This window comes from Moschus berezovskii, chromosome 24, assembly GCF_049115385.1.
Source record: "Moschus berezovskii isolate FMDL1 chromosome 24, NW_MosBer_1.0, whole genome shotgun sequence".
Classification (NCBI taxonomy): Eukaryota; Metazoa; Chordata; class Mammalia; order Artiodactyla; family Moschidae; genus Moschus; species Moschus berezovskii.
The window spans coordinates 14,444,628-14,470,858 of record NC_142483.1 but is presented as its reverse complement, the minus strand read 5'-3'; the positions used below and the strand labels follow the sequence as shown (position 1 = coordinate 14,470,858).

The 26,231-nt window shown below is 43.3% G+C and overlaps 1 protein-coding gene across 1 annotated transcript in view; it reads right to left on the bottom strand.

Annotated features, from left to right (window-relative positions):
- The window catches only part of CACNA2D3 (calcium voltage-gated channel auxiliary subunit alpha2delta 3), a 902,079-nt gene that overhangs the window by 80,142 nt on the left and 795,706 nt on the right, over positions 1–26,231 (bottom strand). Inside the window, exons 27-29 of the mRNA XM_055414097.2 lie at positions 9,099–9,160; positions 7,906–7,950; positions 1,583–1,645 (exon numbers count right to left, since the gene is read on the bottom strand). Of these exons, the coding sequence (XP_055270072.2) occupies positions 1,583–1,645; positions 7,906–7,950; positions 9,099–9,160 (170 nt within the window). The remainder of the gene's footprint in view (positions 1–1,582; positions 1,646–7,905; positions 7,951–9,098; positions 9,161–26,231) is intronic.

Genomic DNA, 26,231 nt, shown 5'->3' with positions numbered 1-26,231 from the left:
GGGCTATTCTACCCAGAAGTAAAGGAGGGAATGGAGACCACATGCAGTGGCTATGCCTTAGGAGAGGTCAGTATTTCAGTGGTGCATTTTGTTGACTGGTCCAAGACTCACCACTTAAAGACATCTGCCATGTCGCCCCCCAGGATCAGGTTCTCATCTCAGCCCTCCATGATCATGGCAGGACGACAGAGCTCCTCCTCACGGGGGATTAATTTGGGTTCTCACTCCTCCCAGACACAGGGGCATATTACCATAGGCCTGTGGCCATTCCTGCTCCCAAGACACTGACCACATTTCATGTGCTTATCCTTCCTATCTAATATCCATCAGCTGTCCAACATCCAGTGACGTCCAGCATCTGAGGAGACCGTGTGTGGGCAGTTTGAGTCTCAACTGTAATTATCATCGACCAAAGGTACATTTAAAATCCCACAACATTCTCACAGATAAGAGGGAAAACCGAAGCACAGCTCCACATGTTACCTGGAGCCAGAGTTCACAAATTAACAAGCCACTGAGCTCAGACCCTAAGGAGCCAGACTTAAGGACAATTAGCTAATTTATTAGGCATTAATGGGTCTATCACACTGTTGACTATTGAAACATTTTAAATGATGTAAATGAAACCTCATTAAAATATGCTAGCGTCCTCAAGTATGAGAGTTAGAAGACTTCTGCAGTCAACCATCCTCCGCTCATAGAACCCACCAGGAGGGCCGGCACGTTAAAGGGTGTACCCAATATCCCAAGTCGAGTTAAGGAAGAGAGCTCACATCAGAAACCATCTGCCTCCACCTCTGGTGTTACTTTCCTACACCATGTTGCTACACTGATTTGCATTTGACTTTAACAAGCTAATTTCATTAACTGCAGAGAAAGCTTTCAGGCACCAAGTTTTAAAGGAGAAACTCATGTTTCTCTATTACAATGCTATTGATTTTAATTCTTACTTTGATTTCCAAATAAAAGTGGAGCTTTCTTTGCTGAGCACCCTAGCTTGGTTTCTTCCCATCTCTCCCTCCTGCCCCCACACTGCACATGGCTGGATCAAATGAAAGACATTTATGTGGATTCTCGGCCCTCAGTGTTGAGAACCCAAGTTAATCCTTGGACTCAGATAACTGACTTTTAAAAAGGAAAAACCAGAAAGAAAGCCATAAAGAATAATTATGTTGACATACATACATACATACATATATTTGTGTGGATGTATAAATTATATATAAAGATAAAATATCAAAATATTAAAAGGAGGAAACCTCCTTAAAATTACCCGAACTCTTTCAGGCACCTCCACACTTGAGGTAAAGAGTTCTATAAACTGAACATTTTATGTGTAAGAGAGCAGACCCTGGGCTCTGCACACCCCTCCTCTCCTCCCTGGAGGTAAACTGTCTTTGGGGCCTGCTGAGAAGTAGGCTGTGACATTCTTAAAGGGGTGGAAATAATGTTTTATAATCTCCTGCTATTACCTCTTAAATACAGATCATTGTCTCAAAGTTTCAACACCATATTTCACTTCCCCTGACCCAAGCACAGTCTGGGATCCTTACTGTGAGTAGGTAAGAAATTCCTCACTCACCTGAGTGTAGTCTTCAGATACCAGAATAAATCCATTATTGTCTATGAGGTAACAATTCACAGTCTAGAAAATAAAAACACCACAGTTTCAACTTTGGGTCCTCAGACTGCTTTTACATGCAATGATGTACTTCCAACCTGAAAGACACCTATTTTAGGCTGTTTTGGGGGAACTGGAAATGCCAGCTGGCTCTTGGAGTTAAGGCCAAAGTTAAGCTGACCCCAGCACTTGTTTTGCAAAACTAACAAATAAACTTAAAACACTAAGCAAGCCTTGAACATTCCAGATTGGGATAAAAAGAAAATGCATTTAAAAATTATTCATTACAGTTTGTCTTCCTTTTTAAAACTTTATATGACCTGAATACTATTTCCCAGGAACAAAGTGTCCAGAGGCCTCTGAACCTGTATTAACAGTGGTTGAAGTGCAGGCTGTTTTGAAAGCAAAACGACAGCACAATGCCATTACTCTAATGATGTATTAATGAAAACACCGTGTCAGCTCAGAAGACCATCAGGGGACCAGGTAATATTTTTTAATTTGTTCATAGACTTAGGCAGGGGGGAAGGGGCAGACTTCTGTTAAAGGGGCCCCTCAGGCCTCCTAAAGGTTTTCAAACTGTGTTTTTAATTGGGAGCTGGATTTGGGGGCAGGGCTGTTAGCTTTTGGTAGCTCAGACTTATAAATTGTAGCAAGGTAAGCCCAAGCCTCTGCTTCCCCCACACTACTTTAATCTCAAGTGAATGATTTGCTACAGGCTAAGTTTTAATTACAGTGCTGTGGAGTTTAAATTTAAGGTTTAATTCCGTCCTTGATGTAACTCAGTTTCTATTTATTGCAGCTTTACATACCGACTGCAACATTTAATTTGTAACATATCTTTACCCTGAGCAAAAGTTCCCTAACTCCAGGCCACTGCAGGGTTGTTTTTTTCTGGGACATTTACCTATCCACGGAGTTGATTCTAGCGAGACACAAAAGTACAGCAGTAAGCTGGTCAGAAAGATGCGTCCTTTATTAGTAGGCAATGGTGGAGATTCAGCAGGAAATTAAAAGCCTTGCTAGCACCTTTCAGAAAAGAGCTGACTGTTTTGGTGAGCCAGTTCCTCTCCTTATTCAAAGGGGCCACAAAGGGGCCAGATGAAGGCTACACTCTTGTTCTTCAAAGAAGCTCTTGGCTGCCCGGACACTACATTGGCCCAGCTGGGAGTCCTAACGATGTTCCCCTTTTGTTGGACACAGCACTATGAAAGCACTCACAGAGCCAATATGGCAGCCACGAGGTATGTGCAGATTTAAATTTAAGTTAATTGGATCATATGAGACAAATTGGAGATTTAGATCTTGATGTAAAGGGAGGTTAACCTCCATTCAATCAGTAAAACTACCTGCTGAACATAGGCGTGGCCTTCATATACTGATTCTCCAAATCCTTACAATTGTGTAGAGAATCCAAAGTCATCATAACTTACCCTCCATCCCTAACTATAAAATTAATTCCTACTCAAACATCCTTAGTTAATTGGTATTACTGCTATTAGACCTATAACTTTGTGGTCAGTCTTTCTCGGCAAATATTAGACAATACAAGGCAAACACAGGGCAACTGAAAATCTTGGGAAAGAAGCAATATTTCCTGAAGTCCATGAGGGTGATACTGGAGATCAGCTCCAATCTCACATGAAAGCACTGGCACATTAGTACCCATAAGAGATAAAACACTCAGGAAAAACAAAACATCACCACTAATAACATGAAAGATGCTTCCAGAGAGAATGACTTCAAAAGGAAGAGACTAAGAGAAGCTCCTGGGGAAACTGACTAAACTCCACTATATTTGACCTCCCTTGTGATCACTTTGAGAAAATCAAATATAAAGTGAAGGACTAAATATTTTGATTTTTATAATTTTATCTGAAATATTATACTCACCACTCCCAAACCAAACATGTTCTTTGTTAATAGAATTAGGATATGACTACAGTTATAAATTTATTAAGTTTAAATTTGTTAAGTAAAATAAATATATTTCACCATTTCCACTCTATTTAGAAATGAAACTTCAATAAAATGTTTCATAATTTGACATAAATATTTGGTTCTTTCCCCACCCTCATTTCTTGGAAATGATGACCTCGTGCCCCCTGTAATAGACAGCACTGCATGGAATCAACATTGGACTGGGCATTAGGAGACTCACTTCCCAGGTATCAACCTCTGTTTCCACTCTCATCCGGTGTGGAAGGAACAGGAGTGATAGTATGCAACAGATATTGTCAACCTTGCGACTGACAAATCACTGAGAAAATCACAGGTCAGAAGCAAGGATGTTGTGTCACTGATGTAGAACTGCGTCCCTTAATCTGAAAGGTGTCATTTAATTTTCATTACAGGCAATACTGTTACATTAGGGGTATTCAGTCAGTGCGATGACTTCATAAACGTCTCCCTGCCAACAACCACTTGGATTAAATTATTGGGAAGGACGGTGAAATGGAGTAAGGCCCCTGAAAAGTGAGCAGAGTGCTGCGTTAGGAAAGAATCAGAGTAGAATTAGCCAGATTCTAGTCTGGACAAATTGTTTTCTCTATGTCTCTTCACAGTAGTTAATTGCCTTCTCCATTCTCCCTCCTCCAGTAAAAGGAAGTAGAAGAGATATTTTGTCGGCTTTCCCTCACTATGCTACTTCTGCCCCAAATTAAGCCAAACTTCTCAGGAGCCTGCCCATCCCTTTGTGACAAGGGCAGAATGGCAGGCTGAAGGGCTTGGGCAAACCAGGAACTCTAAGTTTGACAGACATGGCAAGCATCCATTCCACAGCCGCCTGTGACAAAACATCTAAAGATGAAGTTGTTTGAAAAATGCAGAAAGAAAGAGCTGGTGACAGTTGCCTTTCTTCAACTATTTGTTGCCTCAATATTGCTCAGAGAAGTCTGATTTCAGGTCACAAAGGCAGGTTAGGTAAGATACCTGAGGTTAGAGTCCCAAACCAGGCCATGGTAACTGGGCTATCACAGAGAGTAAGGAAAACTGGGGAGGAAGAGTACTTGAGGGAGAAACATAGCACTAAGCTTGTGTTACCTGGAAGGTGGTATTAGCTCTGAGGCTAAGATACTAGCTTGAGGATCAGAGACTTGGACACTTGCAGCCAGTATGACTTTGAGAAAAGCCTTTTAACACTCCCAGTCTCATTTCCTTGTCTGAATGATGGAGACAGCAACAACTATTTCAGAGAGAGGATTAAGTGGGCCTCGTAGGCATAGTGCAAGGTGCATTATGAGTCCCCAAAGAACCATGTTTGTGTCTATTAAGCACCCACTATGTCCCCTTTTTATAAGTATCTTAATGCTGCAAATTGACGTTTTTGGAGACAGAAGTTGTCACACAGTTTGTAGCAAGAGGTTTTGGAGGCAAGTCAGCTGATAAGTACATGTGCTCATCTCCCCTTCTAACCAGTTAGCTCCTGGAGGACAGGGTCCATCTCTGACTCTACATCCCATTGACTCCTCGGGCGCTGGAGGTACCAGGGATGTCAGGAGGGCTCAGTAAATAGGTCCTGAAGGAAGGAGTGAGTGTGAGAGAGGTTGCCTCTCAGGTTCTGAAGTTAACAGTCCCCTTGGGTGGAATGGAGCTTCTTAAAGTCCTCAGTTAGGCCCATGGCCAGGCCCTCCTTGAAGAGGTATCTATAAGCCGGGAAGACATCTGGCCAGACCGACTCCACCCAGCAGCCCAGGACACTCAAGTCAAGGGCCCAGGGAGGCCACTGCAGGGGGAGACAGAGGGACTGGATCGGATCGGAGGCAAAGTGTGTCTGATAAGTGTGTGGGAGTTGCGCCAGGTCTTCAGAAGAGAGGAGAAGCCAGAAGCACGTGAGCTTAATGAGCCCCCACAGCTGTTTTTAATGGGGACCTGATCACTTGAGGGCAGTTGGAGGAGTGGAGGGACATGGTCTCAAAGACTTAATTAAAAGCTATGAAAGGGAATGACGCACGGAAAGAGTCTGCTGAAAGGATGGAAAGGGGCCTGGCTTTTCCTTTTAAAACTATGTCAACCAGGTGCCTGAAAGCAAAACTTTGGAGTCAAAATGGGAAATGGATGATAGCTTTACAGTGCAAAATGGGGACATTTGAGCCTCAGATCAAGTTCAGCGATCCAGCCTCTGCCACACTTAATTTTCAAAGTATGAACCCTCAAAATGATATCTGAATGAGGCTCCATCCCCAAAGCTATTAAAGCAGATATTAGTAGTGAGGAAGGCATCCTACCTTGTGCTTATTATGCCCAAGGGACTAACGTGTGTCTGTGGCTGCCACCCGAGGTTTCAGGTTCAGGTGAGCCACTGCTCTCAGGGGAAAAATGTGTCTGCAGACATTTTCATTTGATAGCTAATGTTTATCAAGGGCTTACCACAGGCCAGGAGCTGTGCTCTAAAGTTTCCATATACTATCTCATTCACCCATCCTCACCTTGACTCTGGGGGTGTTTCTATACCCATTGTAGGAGACTAAGGCAAGGCTTATTACTTTCTGAGCCCCAGTTGGAAGCTACTCTGCCTCCACAGCTGCTAAGTCACTTCAGTCGTGTCCGACTCTGTGTGACCCCATAGACGGAAACCCACCAGGCTCCCCCGTCCCTGGGATTCTCCAGGCAAGAACAATGGAGTGGGTTGCCATTTCCTTCTCCACAGCATGCACCTTTAACTGCTATGCTAGACCACCTGTGAAATCAGTCACTGAACAACTAACATATATTGCACTTTTCTAACGGGGAATCCATTTCCACTTATTTTTATGCATGAAAATGCACGGAGGCAGTGTTAGGCTGTAGGAAGATTACCGCCTCCGACTTTATTCATTAAATTGTTCAACCAACTATTTATCCATCCAATCACTCAACCAGAAACCAGTCAGTCAACCAACCAACTATCCAGAACACCATCAATCCCACCAGCCAACCAACCATCCATCCAGTCACCCAGCTAACCAACCAACTGTCCTCCGTTCTTTTAACACAAATTGGAGTTAGTAGCTTAACACAGGGCCTCGTGACACTGATTAATCAATGCTACTGTTGAGCTGTGTTGTCTTGAACTGAGTGCTCAAGTAAGACAAGTAATGCCTCAGAGACAGAGGAGAGGTTTGAAGCCACTTGACTAGCCTATGAATGGCATTCCCAAACTTACTGAAAGGGTACTGGTCATGAAACATCACAGGGTACTCCTTCCTTTGGGAAAATGATTTTTGATCTAATGGTCAGGAAAAGTTGGGCTTTTGCTTTTACTCTTTGAATAGTAGTAACTCATACAGCTATTACGATTTTCTTTTTAAGGCAGATATTTAAGGATTGAGCATTTTGCACTTTACCTTCACCCTATACTCCCTCTTTTATATTTCTTTACTCGCCTTTTGTTTGCCTATTTTTTGGAAATATACTTCTAATCCATATTTTCTGTGTTGGAATTATGTTTAGTTAGGATTTCTTTAATCCCTGTGGTAACCAGAAGGAATATAAATGAGTGATCATTTATAAGCTCCACTTTATGTATTGACTAATGGTTTGGCTGACTCAGAGAGGAAGGCTGCCTGAGCCAAGGTGAAATGCTACTTCACATGTGGTTGATCTAAGATGTGAGGCAGAAGGTACGTGGACTGGATGCTATAAAAACTTAAATCTGATGGTCAAATGTGGGACAGTGGTATATCTTTTTTATTCTACTGCTCATGTGTGGAATTCAAATTTGTCCTCCCAAGAGTGAGGGAGTGAGATAAGGAGAAAGAAAGAAGGGAGGGAAAGGGAGTTGCCGCAGGGAAGCAGTATGCTAGAATGCAACATTCTGCGTTTTCAACGCTTGGATTTTTGAGCTTCTTTATTACATGAAATTAAGCAAGACATTTAATTTACCTGATGCTCAGTTTCCCCCTTTGCAAAGTGGGACATATATTCCAATCCATTTCACTAGGTGGTTAAGAAGATGAAAAGAGGTATCACATTGGTAGAAAACACTGAGAATTGTAGTGAGAGTTTCAAATATCAGTAATTTGTACTGTGTTTTATAAAATGCCAAAATCCCAACAGTGCTGTTCGTGGGACATTTAAATCATACTTCCCCAGCTCTCCAAAACTATCTGATTGGGAGAAGAAAGAGAAAGAAACAAAGCAAATGTTCTTGGGTTTTTGGAGACTGGTTCACAGCAATCTCTTAGATCTGGCTCTGTGAGACATTTCCCCTGTGAGAAAGCACCCTCAGTCTTCAGCCACCGCCCCCGCCCCGTCCCCCGCCCCAACTTGATCAGAGCAGACACAGGCCCAGGAGACCATCATACCTCGTCGTCACAGCTGATAGAGCATTTGCCATCCAGAGAGGCGCACTGTGAGGAGAGGCGGAAACAAAAGGAAACATGTCATTTGGACACACGAGCATCTGCTAAGGCTGCTACCTGGTTTCTGAAGGACAGCCCATCAAAGTCCTAGCCTGTTTCATCCCAAGGGAGTGAGCCAGGATGAATCTGCCCATCCTTTCTAGGATGAGTACCAGCCCCAGACAGTAATATAACAGCTAATTTGGGGGACTTCCTTGGCAGTCTAGAGGTTAAGACTTCACCTTCCAATGCAGGGGTTGCGAGTTTGATCCCTGGGTGGGGAGCTAAAACCTCATATGCCTTGCAGCCAAAACACCAAAAACATAAAGCAGAGGAATACTGTAACAGCTTCAATAAAGAATTTAAAAAAAAGACAACTTAGGAGTAACCTGGTTCTTTTTCATTTTATGTTGTCCATGTTAATTTATGCTTTATTCAATAGTGATATCTTTTTAAGACCTCAAATCTTTCAGTAACAAGAAGTATAATTAAGTATTTATTTAAATTTAAATTTTTCCCACTGACTTTTTAAAAACTTCTGTATTCTTGATGCATACATTCCTAAAGTGTTTTCATTTATGAAACTATCTACCATCTTAACATATAGATTTGGACAGATGAAAGCATCTTACGTGTTGCCATTCCCGCTGAGTTACTGAACAAACACCACTGATATTACTTAGTACAGAATACACAGTGCAAGTAAAGAATGTTCCCAGATTATCCAAGGCAGGGAAGCCCTCGGCCAAAGAAAGCAGATGCATGCTTACTATAACCTAGCTATGCAGAATCCTTCAAAAATAAAATAAAGAGATTCACAAATAATTGGGCATCATAAGATTTTTAAAAAGTCACTATGCAAATTCACAAAAGTCCCTGATATTTAGAAGAAAACTTCCTCTTTAAAGCGGTCACTATTTTGATCTCACAATTACAGCTGTTTTCAGGAGCAAATTCCCTGCTTTCTCAGCATGTGGTGTCTAACATGCTGTCAGTCCTGTATTTTGCACTGAAATGAAAGGTAACCTGAGCAGCCCAGCAGTTCATTTTACAAACATTCATCGGAAATCTGGCACTTTTAGGCTCTGGGTACTCAAATGTGAACACCTGTATAATAACAGTGTTGCTAATGCTTCAACACGCTGATTATAACTTACCTGTCTGCTGGCAGTCCAGAACTTCCTTTGGAAAAATTCAAGTTTCATCTGAATGCCTACAGCTGGGACAAATTATAAATAAAACAAGGCATTAGAGATCTCTTTACACAATTATTTAAGATTATCATAGAAAATTATCTGTCAAGGCAAGATGCTGATGTAAGCATATCAGATAAGAACACTTAAAAACTAAATTTACAGTGAAGCACACAACTAAGACATTTTATTGTTCAGGTAAGGAATTCTCAAGGTTACCTACACTCTTATAACTTTTGACAGAACAAACCGAGCACAGTGCATACAGCTCTTTGGAGAGATGTTACTTGAGTGTTTCTAAAATTCATACACTTGTGGTCAACACTCTCCCCAGCACAGCTGAAAACAGGAATAGAAATAAAAAGGATATTCAGAAGATCATGGCTTTTTCAGAGTTTCTGTTTCTGTCATTAATGCATAAACTTGTGTGCTTAAATGTATATTCTGCAAGTGTTTTGAGATATGAAATTTGAAAAGTCACTTGTCATGGGTTGATGTTTGGAAGTGAGTCACTTGGTCATGATGTGACTTAGTTTAACTGGCCCCCAGTATCCATATCTCAACGATCTTCTCTCCGCAGGAACTCTGTGGAATTATATAGCTCTTTGCTTGTCTGTGAAAAGTTCCCTATTGCAAGAGTGAAAGCTACTTCCAGTGAGAGAAAGGTACAGAAATTGAAGAGGTTAAGAAAGTGCTTTGAAATTTTGGGAAGAAGAATTCAAGGGAACCTCAGAACTATGCCATGAACAAGCTCACAATATTTCTCTCTATGAAGTCAAGACAAAGTAACTCTTAAAACCATTAGAAAAAGTACTCAAGTCAGGGAAAAAAGCTCATCAGATGGCGAGAAAACTTTAGAAGAGATGGAAAGAAAAAATGAGATTGTGCTAGAAACACTATACTCCCCACGAGGGGCACCATTTAGCCCTGGGTAGTTATGCAAACTTCAATCCATGCACATAATATTCCCAATTTTTGCCATATCTGTATACCACCATGGCTTCCCTGGTGGTTCAGTCGGTAAAGAATCTGCTTGCACCACAGGACACCTGGGTTTGATTCCTGGGTCAGGAAAGACCCCTGGAGGATGAAATGGCAACCCACTCCAGTACTCTTGCCTGAAAAATCCCCTGGACAGAAAAGCCTGACGGGTTACAGTCCATGGGGTCTCAAGAGTTGGACACGACTTAGCCACTAAACCATCACCATCACAGTATTGTTATTTATCTTTCCACACTTTTTTATTTTGCTGAAATACCGAAAGTAACTTCGATCCACATAATGATATCTAGTAAAAGAAATACATGATTACCAACCTCCCCCCAAAGTTCACTCATATACTTTTATCTTTCCAGCGTGTTAGATGACCCCCAACACCTCTCACCTTGGGAAAACATTGCTGTGCTGGCTTCAGGAACTTGAAGATTCGTGAAGGCCTTGGGTTCTTACCCTTATTACTACCAAGTGCATTTCTACTTCCTAAACAAATCATTGAAGCAAGACCTGAGAGTCAAAGTTAACTAGGACATGTACACTTAGAGAGACTCATCTATCTTTGCTTAGAATTTCAAGTTAACCAAACCTGCAACACACAGAATGGAATTCTCTGAAAGGTACCATGTCAGCGCTCTGGGTTCATCCTGCTTTGCCTTAAGTGACCACCATCTCTGGACCATAAACTCCCCAGGGACAGAGACACGTTCTTGTTCCCCAATGGATCCCTACCTCCAGCAAGGGGCCAAGCACATAGATAGCCCATTGGTAAATGCTTGCTTTTTTAGAAGGACTGTTCAGGTGATAGCATAGTCAGTATCTAGCTACCTGGATAGATGGAAGAGTAACATCATCCCTCATAATCAGAGAAATGCAAATCAAAACCACAATGAAGTATCATTTCATGCCAGTCAGAATGGCTGATATCCAAAAGTCTACAAGCAATAAATACTGGAGAGGGTGTGGAGAAAAGGGAACCCTCTTACACTGTTGGTGGGAATGCAAACTAGTACAGCCACTATGGAGAACAGTGTGGAGATTCCTTAAAAAACTGGAAATAGAACTGCCATACAACCCAGCAATTGCACTCCTGGGCATACACACCGAGGAAACCAGAATTGAAAGAGACACATGTACTCTAATGTTCATCGCAGCACTATTTATATATAGCCAGGACATGGAAGCAACCTAGATGTCCATCTGCAGACGAATGGATAAGAAAGCTGTGGTACATAAACACAATGGAATATTACTCAGCCATTAAAAAGAATATATTTGAATCAGGTCTAATGAGGTGGATAAAACTGGAGCCTAGTATACAGAGTGAAGTAAGCCAGAAAGAAAAACACCAATACAGTATACTAACGCATATACATGGAATTTAGGAAAGATGGTAACGAAAACCCTGTATATAAGACAGCAAAAGAGACACAGGTGTATAGAACAGTCTTTTGGACTCTGTGGGAGAGGGCGAGGGTGGGATGATTTGGGAGAATGGCATTGAAACATGTATATTATCATATGTGAAACGAATCTCCAGTCCAGGTTCGATGCATGAGACAGGGTGCTAGGGGCTGGTGCACTGGGATGACCCAGAGGGATGGGATAGGGAGGGAGGTGGGAAGGGGGTTCAAGATGGGGAACTCACGTACACCCGGGGCGGATTCATGTCAGTGTGTGGCAAAACCAATACAATAATGTAAAGTAATTAGCCTCCAATTAAAATTAAAAATAAATAAATAAATGAAAAAAAATTTTTTAAGGAAAAGAAAAAAAGAAGAGTAACATCAGTGTGAATTACAATCATACCCAAATAAAGGTTTTTCCGTGGCAGTTCTCACCACATTAGAACCATATGGGGAACTTAAAGAAAATGTTCTGATGCCTGGTGCCTTCCCCCTCCACAGTGGGAAAAAAAAAAAAAGTGAAAGTGTTAGTCACTCAGTCATGTCTGACTCTTTGCAACCCTATGAACTGTAGCCCACTAGACTCCTCTGTCCATGGAATTCTCCAGGCAAGAATACAGGAGTGGGTTGCCATCCTCTTCTCCAGGAGATCGCCCCGACCCAGGAATCAAACTCGGTTCTCTTGCATTGCAGGTGGATTCTCTAACATCTGAGCCACCAGGGAAGCAACCCCCGCCCTCCGTCCCACACCACCCACAGTAAGACCATTTAAATCAGAATCCCTGGGAGTGGAGTCTAGGCACAGCTCTTTTTAAAAAGCACCCCAAGTGATTTGAATGTGCAGTCAAATTGAGCATGGCTACCGGTCTTACTAAAGAGAGTACGTTGTCCATGGAGGAGCTACCACAATACGGGCCGTTTGGTCAGACTTCAGCAGAAGGTGCTCTTCCTAGCTCTGGAGAAAACCTCAGAGGATACCTGTAGGAAGCCGATATTGAAGCCTGACGATAGTAACTGCAGTTCCAAATGAATCTTGTCTTCCAAAATGCCTGACAAGCCATATCCCTATTGGAGACGAGCCAACTGAGGAAGCTGTAAATCAAGGTGCTGGCTGGGCTTCTGGTCAGATCCACCAGCAGACAGGGGTGAGAGTGTGCCCTGGATTTAAGAAGGGGCTTGGACCAAGTATCTCTGGTTCTACTAAAGATAGGGAGGGATGGCAGAAGGCTGACTTCCATGCAGAAGGCCTCAGGACTGTTGAAACATTCAATGACTGGTACTTAATAGTTTCTCAGGCCCAGGTCAGCAGTCACAGCAGCCTTTGAGACTCCACAGGATAAAGGCAGAGGCTTCCCTGAAAGACTCACCCCATGGTGACCTTTCCACGGTGTTTCTAGTCCGAGCAACCCAGAGCTGCCCCTGGCCCACCCATCGCCTACTGAGTTCCCCTGCCAGTCACCCGTGCCCCTTCTGAGCACCCTTCCCGTTCTCACCTCTCTAGTGACGCGAGCTGCTCCCTCCGGGGTGTTTACCCATCTCACAGACTCGCAGCCTGCTCTCACCCGCCCCTTTCGGTCTGCACCCCAGCTCCTCAGAGAGCTTTAATCTTGCCTCGTGAGTCAGGCCCTCCACCCCATTCATCATGTGTGCTGCTTCTCTCTGATCTCCCTCCAGCAGGCTGCATCCTCTCCCTGGTCCTGATGCCCTAAACTAGACACTGCTTCCCTCACTCCTCATTCACTCCCCGTCTGGGCCATGAGGTCGCTCCAAAGGACCGACTTCAGTGGGGCTGCACTGCTTTGCCCTGGCTGTGGTTTTGTTGCCCACACCCCCTCCAGCGACTCTGGCCCATGGTTGCCCACTTCTGAGTTTGTAGTTTGTTCACCTACAAGTTAATATGTCTCTAGGATTAAGAGATTCACAAGCCCATGGGTGGGCCAACTTCATGACCATTTGTTCAGTGGCCTTTACACCAAGATCTAAGCTGAGTACTAAGGGGAATGAGACCACACACTCCCTCAGAGTCCACCTGGGGAGTAGCCACGTGGTAAAAGCAACATCAGAGGCTTACACAGAGAACTGTGGGGCATAGAGAACGGGGCAGACTTGGCCTGGGGGAGTTGACAAGAACTTTGTATCAGATAAAGCATGGAAATCTGACTCACAGAAAAAGAACAAAGATGAGACTCAAGTGCAGAAACAGCACAGGCAAGAGGGTGGAGCCTTTTTTAAAAGACCATACTGTCTTCTGAGGCTTCAAAGAATGGGAGGGGGGAACTTGGTTGTGCACGCTGAGGGCAAATGGCAAATGTCCTTGAATGTCAGGCCAACAAACCTGAAGAGTACCCTGTAGGTCAGGAGTTGGCCCAAGGGCCAAATTCACCTCTTTTTGTCAATAAAGCTTTATCGGAACACAGACAGCCATATTTGTTTATATACTGTCTAGTACAATGGCAGCACTGAGTGGCTGCAACAGAGGCTGAATATCCAACATAACCTAAAATGCTTACTATTTGGTCATTTACAGAAGAAGTTTGCTGGCACCTGCTTTAGGGCCTGAAGAGCCATTAAAGATATTTCAGTAGACAAGTAAAAGGACCTCAGATCCACATTTTAGAAAGTTCACAATGAAAGCCTTGAATAAGAAGTACTAGGGAAATGGCCTGGACAGTGGGAGACGAGAGTCGGATGAGTTGACTTACGCAGCCACAGCCACTGGGTGCATCCAGCTAGTTATTTAAGTACAAACTGATTTAAAGCAAAAAACAAAAAGCAAACAAACACCAAAAACCCTTCAAAAACCAGAATAAAAATTCCCCATCACAAACAAAAATGCTTAAGGGCATCCCATGCAGATTTTATTCAGAAAAACAAATATAAGCTTTCACAAAGATAAATTTAACTTCTTCTCACTATTTTCATTTTTTTGTTTTTGTTTTCCTTTTTTCAACTTTTAACAGAAAAAAAAAATCATTATTTTAGCAAGTCCCCCCAGCTTCCCCCAGCCCCACACATCCTAAATGGAACCTGAATTTGTCATGCCCATCTATCCTGTTCTTTCAACATTTCAAGCCATAATGGTATATTCTGATTCAAGTCAATCTTGCTAATTTAATAAGAAAAACAAGGACTGAAACGGTTTTAGTGAAACCTAAGTCCCAAAAAGAATGCAGAAAATTAAAACACCATTCCTGGAGTTTGAAACTTTTTAGACAGTCCAGAAAATCATCAACATATTTTTCCTGGAATTCATGGTGCTCCTAACTTCCATCTGATTACAAAGGTTCCATGGTTCCCTATCAGGAACTTTCAACACAAGGATGGAGACAGAGTTCCCTTTCCATGACAGCATCTGGTGGTTCCTTACTCACCTCCCAGGGGCAGAACAGACCTAGAAAAAAAGTGTTCCTAAAGATCCGTCCCAGCACCGTACTATTGTGTAAGTTTCCTAGGACAATGACCCTAAGATATTGGGATGGTCTTTGGAAATCAACAAAATAGCAAAGTCATTTTTACGAGAAATGCCACCCCAAAGAGCCCCAGAGTCTTTCACATGAAATATTCATTCCTTGAGAGCACTGACATTTCATAATTTGGCTTCAATTCAGTTCAGTTCTGTTCAGTTCAGTCGCTCAGTCGTGTCCGACTCTTTGCAACCCCATGAATCGCAGCACGCCAGGCCTCCCTGTCCATCATCAACTCCCAGAGTTCACCCAAACTCATGTGCATGGGGTTAGTGATGCCATATAACCATCTCATCCTCTGTCGTCCCCTTCTCCTCCTGCCCCCAATCCCTCCCAGCATCAGGGTCTTTTCCAATGAGTCAACTCTTTGCATGAGGAGGGACAAAGTTTTGACGTTTCAGCCTCAGCATCAGTCCTTCCAATGAACACCCAGGACTGGTCTCCTTTAGGATGGACTGGTTGGATCTCCTTGCAGTCCAAGAGACTCTCAAGAGTCCTCTCCAGCACCACAGTTCAAAAGCATCAATTCTTCGGCACTCAGCTTTCTTCACAGTCCAACTCTCGCATCCATACATGACCACGGAAAAAACCATAGCCTTGACTAGATGGACCTTTGTTGGCAAAGTAACATCTCTGCTTTTTAATATGCTATCTAGGTTGGTCAGAACTTTCCTTCCAAGGAGTAAGCGTCTTTTAATTTCATGGCTGCAATCAGCATCCGCAGTGATTTTGGAGCCCAAAAAAATAAAGTCTGACACTGTTTCCACTGTTTCCCCATCTAGTTCCCATGAAGTGATGGGACGCTTTGTTTTTTGAATGTTGAGCTTCAAGCCAGCCTTTTCACTCTTCTCTTTCACTTTCATCAAGAGGCTTTTGAGTTCCTCTTCACTTTTTGCCATAAGGGTGGTGTCATCTGCATATCTGAGGTTATTGATATTTCTCCCAGCAATCTTGATTCCAGCTTGTGCTTCTTCCAGCCCAGTGTTCCTCATGATGTACTCTGCATATAAGTGAAATAAGCAGGGTGACAATATACAACCTTGATGTACTCCTTTTCCTATTTGGAACCAGTCTGTTGTTCCATGTCTAGTTCTGACTGTTGCTTCTTGACCTGCATTCAGGTTTCTCAAGAGGCAGGTCAGGTGGTCTGGTATTCCCATCTCTTTCAGAATTTTCCACAGTTTATTGTGATCCACACAGTCAAAGGCTTTGGCATAGTCAATGAAGCAGAAATAGATGGTTTTCTGGAACTCTCTTGCTTTCTTCATGATCCAGCAGATGTTGGCAATTTGATCTCTGGTTCCTCTGCCTTTTCTAAAACCTGCTGGAACATCTGGAAGTTCACGGTTCACATATTGCTGAAGCCTGGCTTGGAGAATTTTGAGCATGACTTTACTAGCATGTGAGATGAGTGCAATTGTGAGGTAGTTTGAGCATTCTTTGGCATTGCCTTAGCTGTGCTTTAGCACTGACCAATAGCTGACCTCAAAGGCTCTAGTCCTACATTGTCCAAATTGGTGACCACAAGCTACACATGGCTATTTAAATAAAAATTAAATAAAATTAATAATTTAGTTCCTAAGTTGCATTAGTCACATTTTAAGTGCTAAATAGCCACAGGAGGCTAGTGGCTACTGTACTGGACCCAACAGACCCAGAACATATTCAGCCCCTCAGAGAGTTTAACTGGACAGTCATCGCTGATAACAGGAACACAGCAGAGGAACTGAAGACTGGCATCCCTGGAGAATTAAACGTGACATTCCCCACAGATCTGTCCAAGCGACCCACCCCCTGGAGGTGGAAGAAGTGAGGATGACTTATGTCTGAAAGATCTAGAGCAGACAGACCTGCCCATGTGAGAAGACCTGGATTTGCAAGGGGAAGCTGGTAATTAGTTTGAGAGAAACCCAAAGAAATCAATGCAATATGCTCAATGTGGCTACCACCAAGATTTATTTATTTTGCTTTATAAAATTTGAGAATACAAATTACATTTCCAGTGCTATTATATTCAAATGCATTCAAGATGAAATCATGCATGCATCTCATATCAGGTTAACAGACATGCATTCAAGTGTAATCTGAGACTCACCAAAGAACAATGTTACATGTAAAATTAGAAATAAAATAACTTTTTCATATTGTATTCATTTAGAAATAATTTTCTGTGGGCTTGGCCTAAAGTTGCAACATACTCCTAAGAGCACAAATCCGGTTTGTAAAACAGTGCTCTCCAAGCCTGGCACGCAAGCTCACACAAACACCCCTACCTCCATTTGCCCAGTTCCCCAGCCATGTGATATATTCACATACAAATCCAGGAGACAGAAAAATAATCCTACTGCCATCAACAAATTATAACCAGGAAAATATTTACCAAGAGCTCTGGTTGTGAACCCTGCTTCTAAGACAGCTAAGTACCCTTGGGTACATCACTTCACTTCTCTGTCTCTACAGAGAAAGTCAAATGAACAGGAATTTTGTGGGATGGGGATAAATAACACAAAATAAAATTACGTGTATCAAAACTCTAAAGGTTTGACAGTGTTGTCAACATTCATATGATGATTTCGTCCTAGTTTTAATTCCTTATGTGTGTATTTCATCATCAAGTACACTTTTCACCCCAATATATTGATACTCAACAGAAAATTCAACCACAATAAATTCATGTTATCCACTACTACCAAGGTCCCTGAGGATGTAATGTTAGGGGGTAAACAGTCTACAAAATTATAATACTTTGTGGGGGGGAGGGGGAGGGGCATGTGAGCAAAAAACAGAAGGCAAGGATTCTTTTTCAGTTGCTGCTGCTGCTGCTAAGTTGCGTCAGTCGTGTCCAACTCTGTGTGACCCCATAGACGGCAGCCCACCAGGCTCCCCCGTCCCCGGGATTCTCCAGGCAAGAACACTGGAGTGGGTTGCCATTTCCTTCTCCAATGTGTGGAAGTGAAAAGTGAAAGTGAAGTCGCTCAGTCATGTCTGACTCGTAGCGACCCCATGGACTGCAGCCTACCAGGATCCTCCGTCCATGGGATTTTCTAGGCAAGAGTACTGGAGTGGCTTGCCACGAGCAAGCCTGAAATGGACTTTTCCCTTCAGGATTAATGAAAGATGTACTGCACTCTTCAAATCCTATCACTCACCCTTTTCAGAATTGTGATTACTCATGCACACTCAGGACAAGGTTAGCTCGATCAGCATACAGAATCCACAAGAGTTATTGTCCCTGACACTGTCACTGTCAGCTCCACATGCTCTTCAGCCAGGTTACCTGGTCACAAAGTTTCCCAAGTGACTTGCCACTGCTGGTGGCATGGAGCCAGTCATTTCATCCCAGTGCTCAGGCAGAACATCAGGTTCCAGAGCTTTCCTGGGCTGGCTTGGCCCACATACAGGAGTATTTTCTCCTAACCGACTCCAATCCATGGGTAGGGATATGGTAGAAAACTGTATTCTTATTAGAGAAAATAAAACTCTAATAAGTTAATAAATATGTGCTAAGGATTTCCTCTGTATTTCATCACTTGGGAGTGAAACAAGTTTTCTTAAAACCCAAATTCTACAAGTAAATACTGGCCATACATTCTCTCAACCAGAAAAAGAGCTTCTCGCTGGTCATACTTCTCAAGCAGGGCAGTGGCTCTTTTTACACTTTGTCCTCAGCCCCACTCTGACAGAGCCCCTGATTTTTCCTTCCCTTGTGCCCAACAGCAATGATTGCTAGCAGTGACGGTAACAAGGCATGGCACATTTGGATTAAAACTTGCCTTAATTAACGGTCAACTGTCATAGATGTTAGCCAAGCCACATTTGTTTAAATGTTTTCTTCTGTTTGTTTTCAAAATAGTTAATTGCAAGTAGAACTAACAATGAATCTGAATGTCATTTTTTGGGAATATTTCATAATTAAGTGGGGGTTTGGAAAAAGGCCACTGTCCTGCAGTGTTGAGGAAAAGAACCCTAACCTTGCTTACATCAAATTCAAGCCCATTCCAGGGGTCTGCTAATGTCCAGGATAAACGACTTACCACATGAATAACCATTTAAAACTGTAATGTGAATTATGACATAACTCATCTGTTAAATATTTCATGTGAAGATTTTAATGAATTGCATGATGGAATGTTGGACGAAAAAGACAACTGAAATCCTGGGACTAATTTGGGCGAAACTGAGAACAGAGTATTCTCGTGGAAATGAGGGGGAAGAAAAGGCAGCTGCATTTATGTCCCCCTGGGTGTCAGACTGGCAAGCCCAAAGGATTTCTTATAAGATTACAGGGAACCAAGAACGATCAGCAACAATCTTTTGAAAAAATATTTAGATCAAAGCCATATTTGTTTATTATAATCTTGATAAAGCCCAAACATTAATCTCCAAGGTATGGTATTATTTCAGAAATTAGGGGGGGGGGGAACCATTCTCACAGCAGCAGACACACCTCACATTTTAGCCTAAGCCAAGTGAAGAAATACAATGATAAAAAGGGAGGAGGTATTTTAAATATAACCCCTAACCGACTGCATATTTCACTTCTGAAGTACACCCTGTGGTGCTGGGGTGGAGGGGGGTAATCTTTCTCATACATGCTTTTAAGTAACAAAGGGCTACATGATGTATGTCTGTGGTGAGAGAGAGGGAGGGGAAACAGGGCTCATTATCACTCGATTGACAACGCGATAGCAGAGGACTGTCTTTGAAGACTCATAGCTGCAGAGGCCTATTTCAATCTGGAACCATCCCCACCCACTGCCCGTGACTGACTTCTGGGAATGTGTGTAGGAAGGCCTGATCCCTCGGCCTACACATTTCTTTCGTAATCACTTTGTTTTTGTCCTGTCAGAGCTTCTTGCGAGCAGTCACCTTCAGTAAAGTATAATAAATGACAATTATGAATGTTTCCTCCATTTAGATTCTAATTACTTGACAGAATCAATGTTGAAAAGAATTAGCAGGGCCGTGGAATGGAATAATAATTTTCTTTTCACCCCTGAGGTAATCTGGAAGCATTTTTCCAGACCTCATCTAAAGAAACCTATATTCCCTCAGCTTTCTAAGGCCACTGGAGCTGGCATTGAATAGTTTTTGTCAGATCATTTTATGCTCACAAAACTCTTTGAATAATATTATTTCACTAAGGTTTTCAGGCCAATACATTTTTAAAGTCAATTCCCATCCTTTCAAACTTTCAGAATAAAAAAGCCTCAGGCTTCATTGTATTTTAATCAGGGTTACACAAATCAATGTCCATTAAGAAAATTATAAGTTTCCAAATTATAGCTCCCCAGTTAACAATTTCTTATTAGGTCACCACCTAATAACAGTCACCAAAGAGATTATAACAAAATCAGGGGTCAGATTTCCAAACATTTCAAAACCCATAATAGAATGGTCACAGATATTTGCCAAACACCTCTGACCTGGATGTTGATGACTGTATTTAATGCAAAGCAGCACTGAAACATCCATATGGGAATGTAAATTGGTGCAGCCACCAGGGAGGCTCCTTAAAAGAACTAAAAATAGAGCTACCATATAATCCAGAAATTCTACTCCCGGGTATACACATGGAATAAAAAGAAAACACTAATTTGAAAAGATACATGCATGCCAATGTTGATAACAGCACTGTTTACAATAGTGAGATATAGAAACAACCCAGTCCCATCAACAGATGACTGGTTTAAGAAGGTGTGGTGTGTGTGCATACACACACACACACACACATACAGTGGACTATTAGTCATAAGAAGAATGAAACATTGCCATTTGCAGCAACACGGATGGACTGAGAATATCACACTAACTGGAGTAAGTCAAATGGCCAAAGAGAAATATGATATCACTAACATCTAGTTTTCTAGTAGAATCTAAAAAGTAATACAAATCTATATACAAAACAGAAACAGACTCACAGACATAGGAAATAAACTTATGATTACCAAAGAGGAAAGGGGAGATAGGGAGGGATAAAATAGGAGCATGAGATTAACAGATACAAACTACTAAATATAGATTAAACAAGCAACAAGGATTTACTGTATAGCACAGGAATTACATTCAGTATCCTGTAATAAACTACAACGGAAAATAATCTGAAAAGAAATATATATAACTGAATCACTTTGTTATTCACCTGAAATTGATGCAATATTATAAATCAGTTACATGTCAACAAAAAAAAACATCCACATGGATGGTTCACGGAACCGGGGGGAGGTGTCCAATTACTCTAATTCTCCAGCTCATGTTCTAGGGCACAGAGAAGGAAAGGGACACGTCCCAGCACACCAAGCTCATCTTAGGAAGCCCAAGTCCATTCCAGACCCGCTAAAACTCAGGTCCCTTCAGGAGTGGGTGGGAACTGTGGCAAATGAGAGCCCACACTGTGCTGGAGTCAAGGGAGCAGCTTAACTCAGTTCAGCTGACGCCCTGTGCGAATATCTTCCGGATACTGCTAGTTATTCTAATGCTGCATGAGAAGCTGAGAATCTAAATATAATATACAGACAATTCACTGAAAAATTCACAGCACCCCGATAGGGTTACCAGATAAAATATTTCTGATTTGCTAAATCTGGCAACCCTACGCTGAGGGTCACATGGCACATCCCAGGCAATGACCTGGGGTGGCCTCTGTTGCATGTTTAGACCTGAGAGCACTGAGATAGCTTGCATTCTGCAGAGAAATATCAGGACAGGAAACCAAGGTCGCCTCCTTCAGCACTTTCATGATTTTACTATTTACTTCAGAAACCTCTTGACCAGAAAGATAAGGCTATAAACCAGTAAAAGCACTTCATGATTTACTTGAGAACTTCCCCTAAATCAGTGCGTCTCAACAACAGACTTATTAGGAACAAGAGAGGGCTCAACTAGGGAAACTGCTCACTTATCATGGAGCAGGCAATGGCACCCGCTCCAGTACGCCTGCCTGGGAAACCTCATGGACGGAGGCGCCTGGTGGGCTTCAGTCCATGGGGTTGTGAAGAGTCGGACACAACTGAGCGACTTCACTTTCACTTTTCACTTTCAGGCACTGGAGAAGGAGATGGCAACCCACTCCAGTGTTCTTGCCTGGAGAATCCCAGGGACGGGGGAGCCTGGTGGGCTGCCATCTATGGGGTCGCACAGAGTCGGACACGACTGAAGTGACTTAGCAGCAACAGCAGCTCACTTATCAAACAACTCTTTTGATTTATCAAGACTTGAGAGGTACACCATTCTTAAATTAACCCAGTTCCAATCAGATCCCTACATTGAGAGACCCACCCAGACTCCAGAACCCTATCACCTGCCTGAGTGAACCCTGGAACCTTGAGTTTTTGCATTGGACATGGGGTAAAGGATACCAGTTTTGTCCCAGAAGTTAATTAGGCAGATGTTGAGGATGGAAAAACCATCTTCCGTCATTAAATGATTGCTCTCAAACACATACTTGGCAATACTCGAGTCTCTTATTTGGGTTCCTGAGCTGGCTTTTCAGAGCAGACTGCACTGGTCGTGTTCGGGTGCTGGGGCAGGGTGGACCGTGGGGCAGGGAGGCTGCTTCCTTCTCTGACTTGGCAGGAAGTTCAAATCTGTCTCAGCGGGGTAGACACCACTGCAGACAGAGGTCTTAAGGGTGAGCCAAGCTGCCTGACCTCAATGTCCCACTACTTGGGGATTTATCCCTTCTCCAAAGGTTCCTTAGCACCCAGGAGCTCTCAGTAAAGGCTGACTGACTGACCGAACAAGCAAACGCACTGCGTTCCAGGCACTAGGCAGTTAATCAGTTGCCTCTGGTGCTTTCTTTGAGGGATAATACTTTGAAACACAGTTGTTACCAACATTCCTCCCAAAGTTTCCTGGCACCCCCTGGCTCTTCTCCATTCCCTCAGCTAAAGCATTCCATGCTTAGGGCCTCAGGGAAGGGAGGTACAGAGGAACTCAGAGAACACAGGAGTCAATTCTGTATTTTTGAGTCCCCAAAGCTGAGGCCTAGAGGAATCTCAGAATTAAAAGGACAATGTGGCAACTGCCTGGGCCAGTTCCTTCTCTCTACCTGCCTCCAGCCCCTAAACTGACTGCATGGGAAAGGTGATCTGACTGGAAAGTGAAGAGACTCCAAGGGAAGCCAGAGTTCTGGGGGTCCAGGGGAAAGATCTGTGTGGGATGTCCTCACAGGTCAGCCTTTCCCACTAGTATCCCGGGACACTGGGACTCAGTCACCACCGCCCCTGCTACTGCTACCAGAGGCCTCAGACAGAAAGCCCAGCCCGAGGCACCCTGATGGCTTGTCAGCAAGGCCCAGACTGACTGACTCCAGGGCCACCCTGGGCGGCCATGAGGAGGCCATGCATGGTACTGACCTATAGCTGCATCTCCAAGACTGATACATTATGCATCCCTCACCAATCTGTCTGCTAAGGAGCTGCCATCCCTCTATCAGAGGCCCGAGATTAATTTCATTTCCTGGTCTGGACTCCTCATAGAATCCAAGTTACCTGCAAGGACCCTGGGCTTCAAACCACTATAGAATGTTTCATCGTTTTATAAAAGTTAAAGAAGCTGGATCTGATGTAATCTTAACTACCCAGAATACTCACAACTCTACTGAGAGTTTGTAAAATATGAGGATTTGATAAAATCCTCACAGGTAGATGTTGTCACTATCAGCTCTGTTTTAATTCTGAGGACATGAAGGTTTCTGAGTTGTTAACCTAGAGGACATGGTAAAAAAATTCTGATTTAGAAGATGGGAGGGACCCTGGGGGAATAAGATCTGAACCCAGATCTTCGTGACTTCAGAGAAGTTAAAAAAAAAAAACAACCCTAAAACAAATGACTCAAGGGAGCCCCCAAAGATCACTCACAAAGAGCATGTATTTAATGAGTCTACATGCATGCTAAGTCACTTCAGTCATGTCCGGCTCTTTATGACCCCGTGGACTGTAGCCCAGCAGGCTCCTCTGTCCATGGGATTCTCGAGTCAAGAACACTGGAGTGGGTTGCCATGCCCTCCTCCAGGGGATCTTCCCAAACCAGGGATCGAACCCATATCTCTTATGTCTCCTGCACTGGCAGGTCAGTTCTTTACCACTAGCGCCACCTGGGAAGCCCTTAATGAGTCTATCCCCGTAGAAAAGTTTCAGTTCAGTTCAGTTCAGTCGCTCAGTCGTGTCCGACTCTTTGCGACCCCATGAATCACAGAACACCAGGCCTCCCTGTCCATCACCAACTCCCGGAGTTCACTCAAACTCATGTCCATCGAGTTGGTGATGCCATCCAGCCATCTCATTCTCTGTCGTCCCCTTCTCCTCCCGCCCCCAACCTTTCCCAGCATCAGAGTCTTTTCCAGTGAGTCAACTCGTCGCACGAGGTGGCCAAAGTATTAACATCTGCTTAATATGAGATTGGTAAAACTATATACTTTCTCATACAATTTACTCTATGTTTCGATTTTTCTTTCTATTTCCTGTGAACTGATCAGTTTCCTGCAGGTCACAAAAGAGTTTCTCAGGAGCTCCTGGCAACTGTCAATACCTCCAGGTCTTTGTGCTTGCTGTCTCTTTCTGAAGAAAGAAGACAGCAGAGGTGGCTCCTTGAAAACAACGCAGCGGCCAAAGGAAACCTGTACCCACCGCAGAGTGGAGACCAAAGCCTTGTCTCTTAGGAGGCAGATGATAGAAAAAATGTCCCAGGAGATGCAGGGCTGCAGGAGCTGGTCCCAGTAACAGGACACACACTACGAGCCAGGCACCCGACAAATATTATCCCACTTAACATTTCAGCAATCTCAAGGAGATTTTTTTTTTTTTTTTTTGCCATTTTAAAGACAAGCTGCAGGCAACCCACTCCAGTGTTCTTGCCTGGAGAATCCCGGGGACGGGGGAGCCTGGTGGGCTGCCGTCTATGGGGTCGCACAGTCGGACACGACTGTAGCGACTTAGCAGCAGCAGCAGCAGCAGCACCGGTTCAGCGACTTAAGTAGGGCCACACAACTGCTCAGACTTGATGGAACTGGGGTTAGAGCCCACAAGCCTGAATCAGGAGCCTGCTGCCTGGTTTCCTCCACGGTTCTCCACAGGACTACATCACCCCCTAGGGGACTGTTTTGGAAGTTTGCAGTTTGATTGTCAAAATAACTGGAAGGCCTACAATTCTGGAGACAGCCCCCAACAAAAAATGGTTCCAAGCCCCTCAAACTTCAAGTCTCTGCCTGATAAGGATGTGCTTGGAAAGCACGATCTGCAGCTGGGTCTTGAACTGCATTCTGTTTCACATCTAAACACAAAGTATGCCTTGCACATGAAAATTTTTACAAATGCAACCTCAGTCCTATGAGAGAGAGAAACGAACACCCTCTGTCTTGCCTGAAACTTGACTATTTCAGAGAATCCCATCACCAAGGAGGCACAGTTTGTAGTTGAGAGTGCCATTGAGCAGCCACTGCATTCACAGAGATGCCATGCAAGCTTCCAGCCTCTTCCTTCTGTCTCTTCTTATAGTTCTGCCCAAATATTAACACACTAAAATGTATCTTATCCTCTCAGGAACTACTTTTATTTCTTGATATTATAGTGGGAACATTATATAGATTATTTTGGGGGCAGCATGTAGGAAAACAGGTTATATTTTCTATGTATCTCATTTGGGGACAGTAAAGGGAATATTCCAAATTATGATAAAGAGGAATCCTTGGGTGAGATAGAACTGAACACTGTGCTGGCTTCAGTTTCTCCTCTGCTACTGAGTCTGGTGATTATTTCTCCTTTTCTCTCCATATCTCCCCTGCCCCCAAACAACCACACAAACTCTTTGCTTTTGTCTGTGGCTCCCCTCTCTTGTCTTCCCTTTGAAAGCACAGATTTGGCTAGGCCAAACCTCACATATCGCCATGGCTTCCTCTGTGCTTCCCTTCCCGTTTATTTTGGCCTCGATCAAGGTGCAAGATATTGGTATCTGAGGCTCAGCTCAACAAATGAATTTCCCATCTTGGAGGCGGGCGATAAAGGAACAGTTCCTTCTGTGGGTGAGAGAATCGAGGTCCTAGATAAGGAACTGCTTCTCTTGGGGTTGCTCTGCTTGAGCCTGGAGCTGGGCAAGTGGGCTGTGTTGCTGGTAGCTTTTCTTTTATCAAGCAGAACTGTCTCTGAATTCCAGGCAGGCTGTGCAAGGGAATGAAGCCGTGCAAACTGCTCTTTCTTGCACAAAGCATCTTAATTATAATTATTGTCAGCACTTAT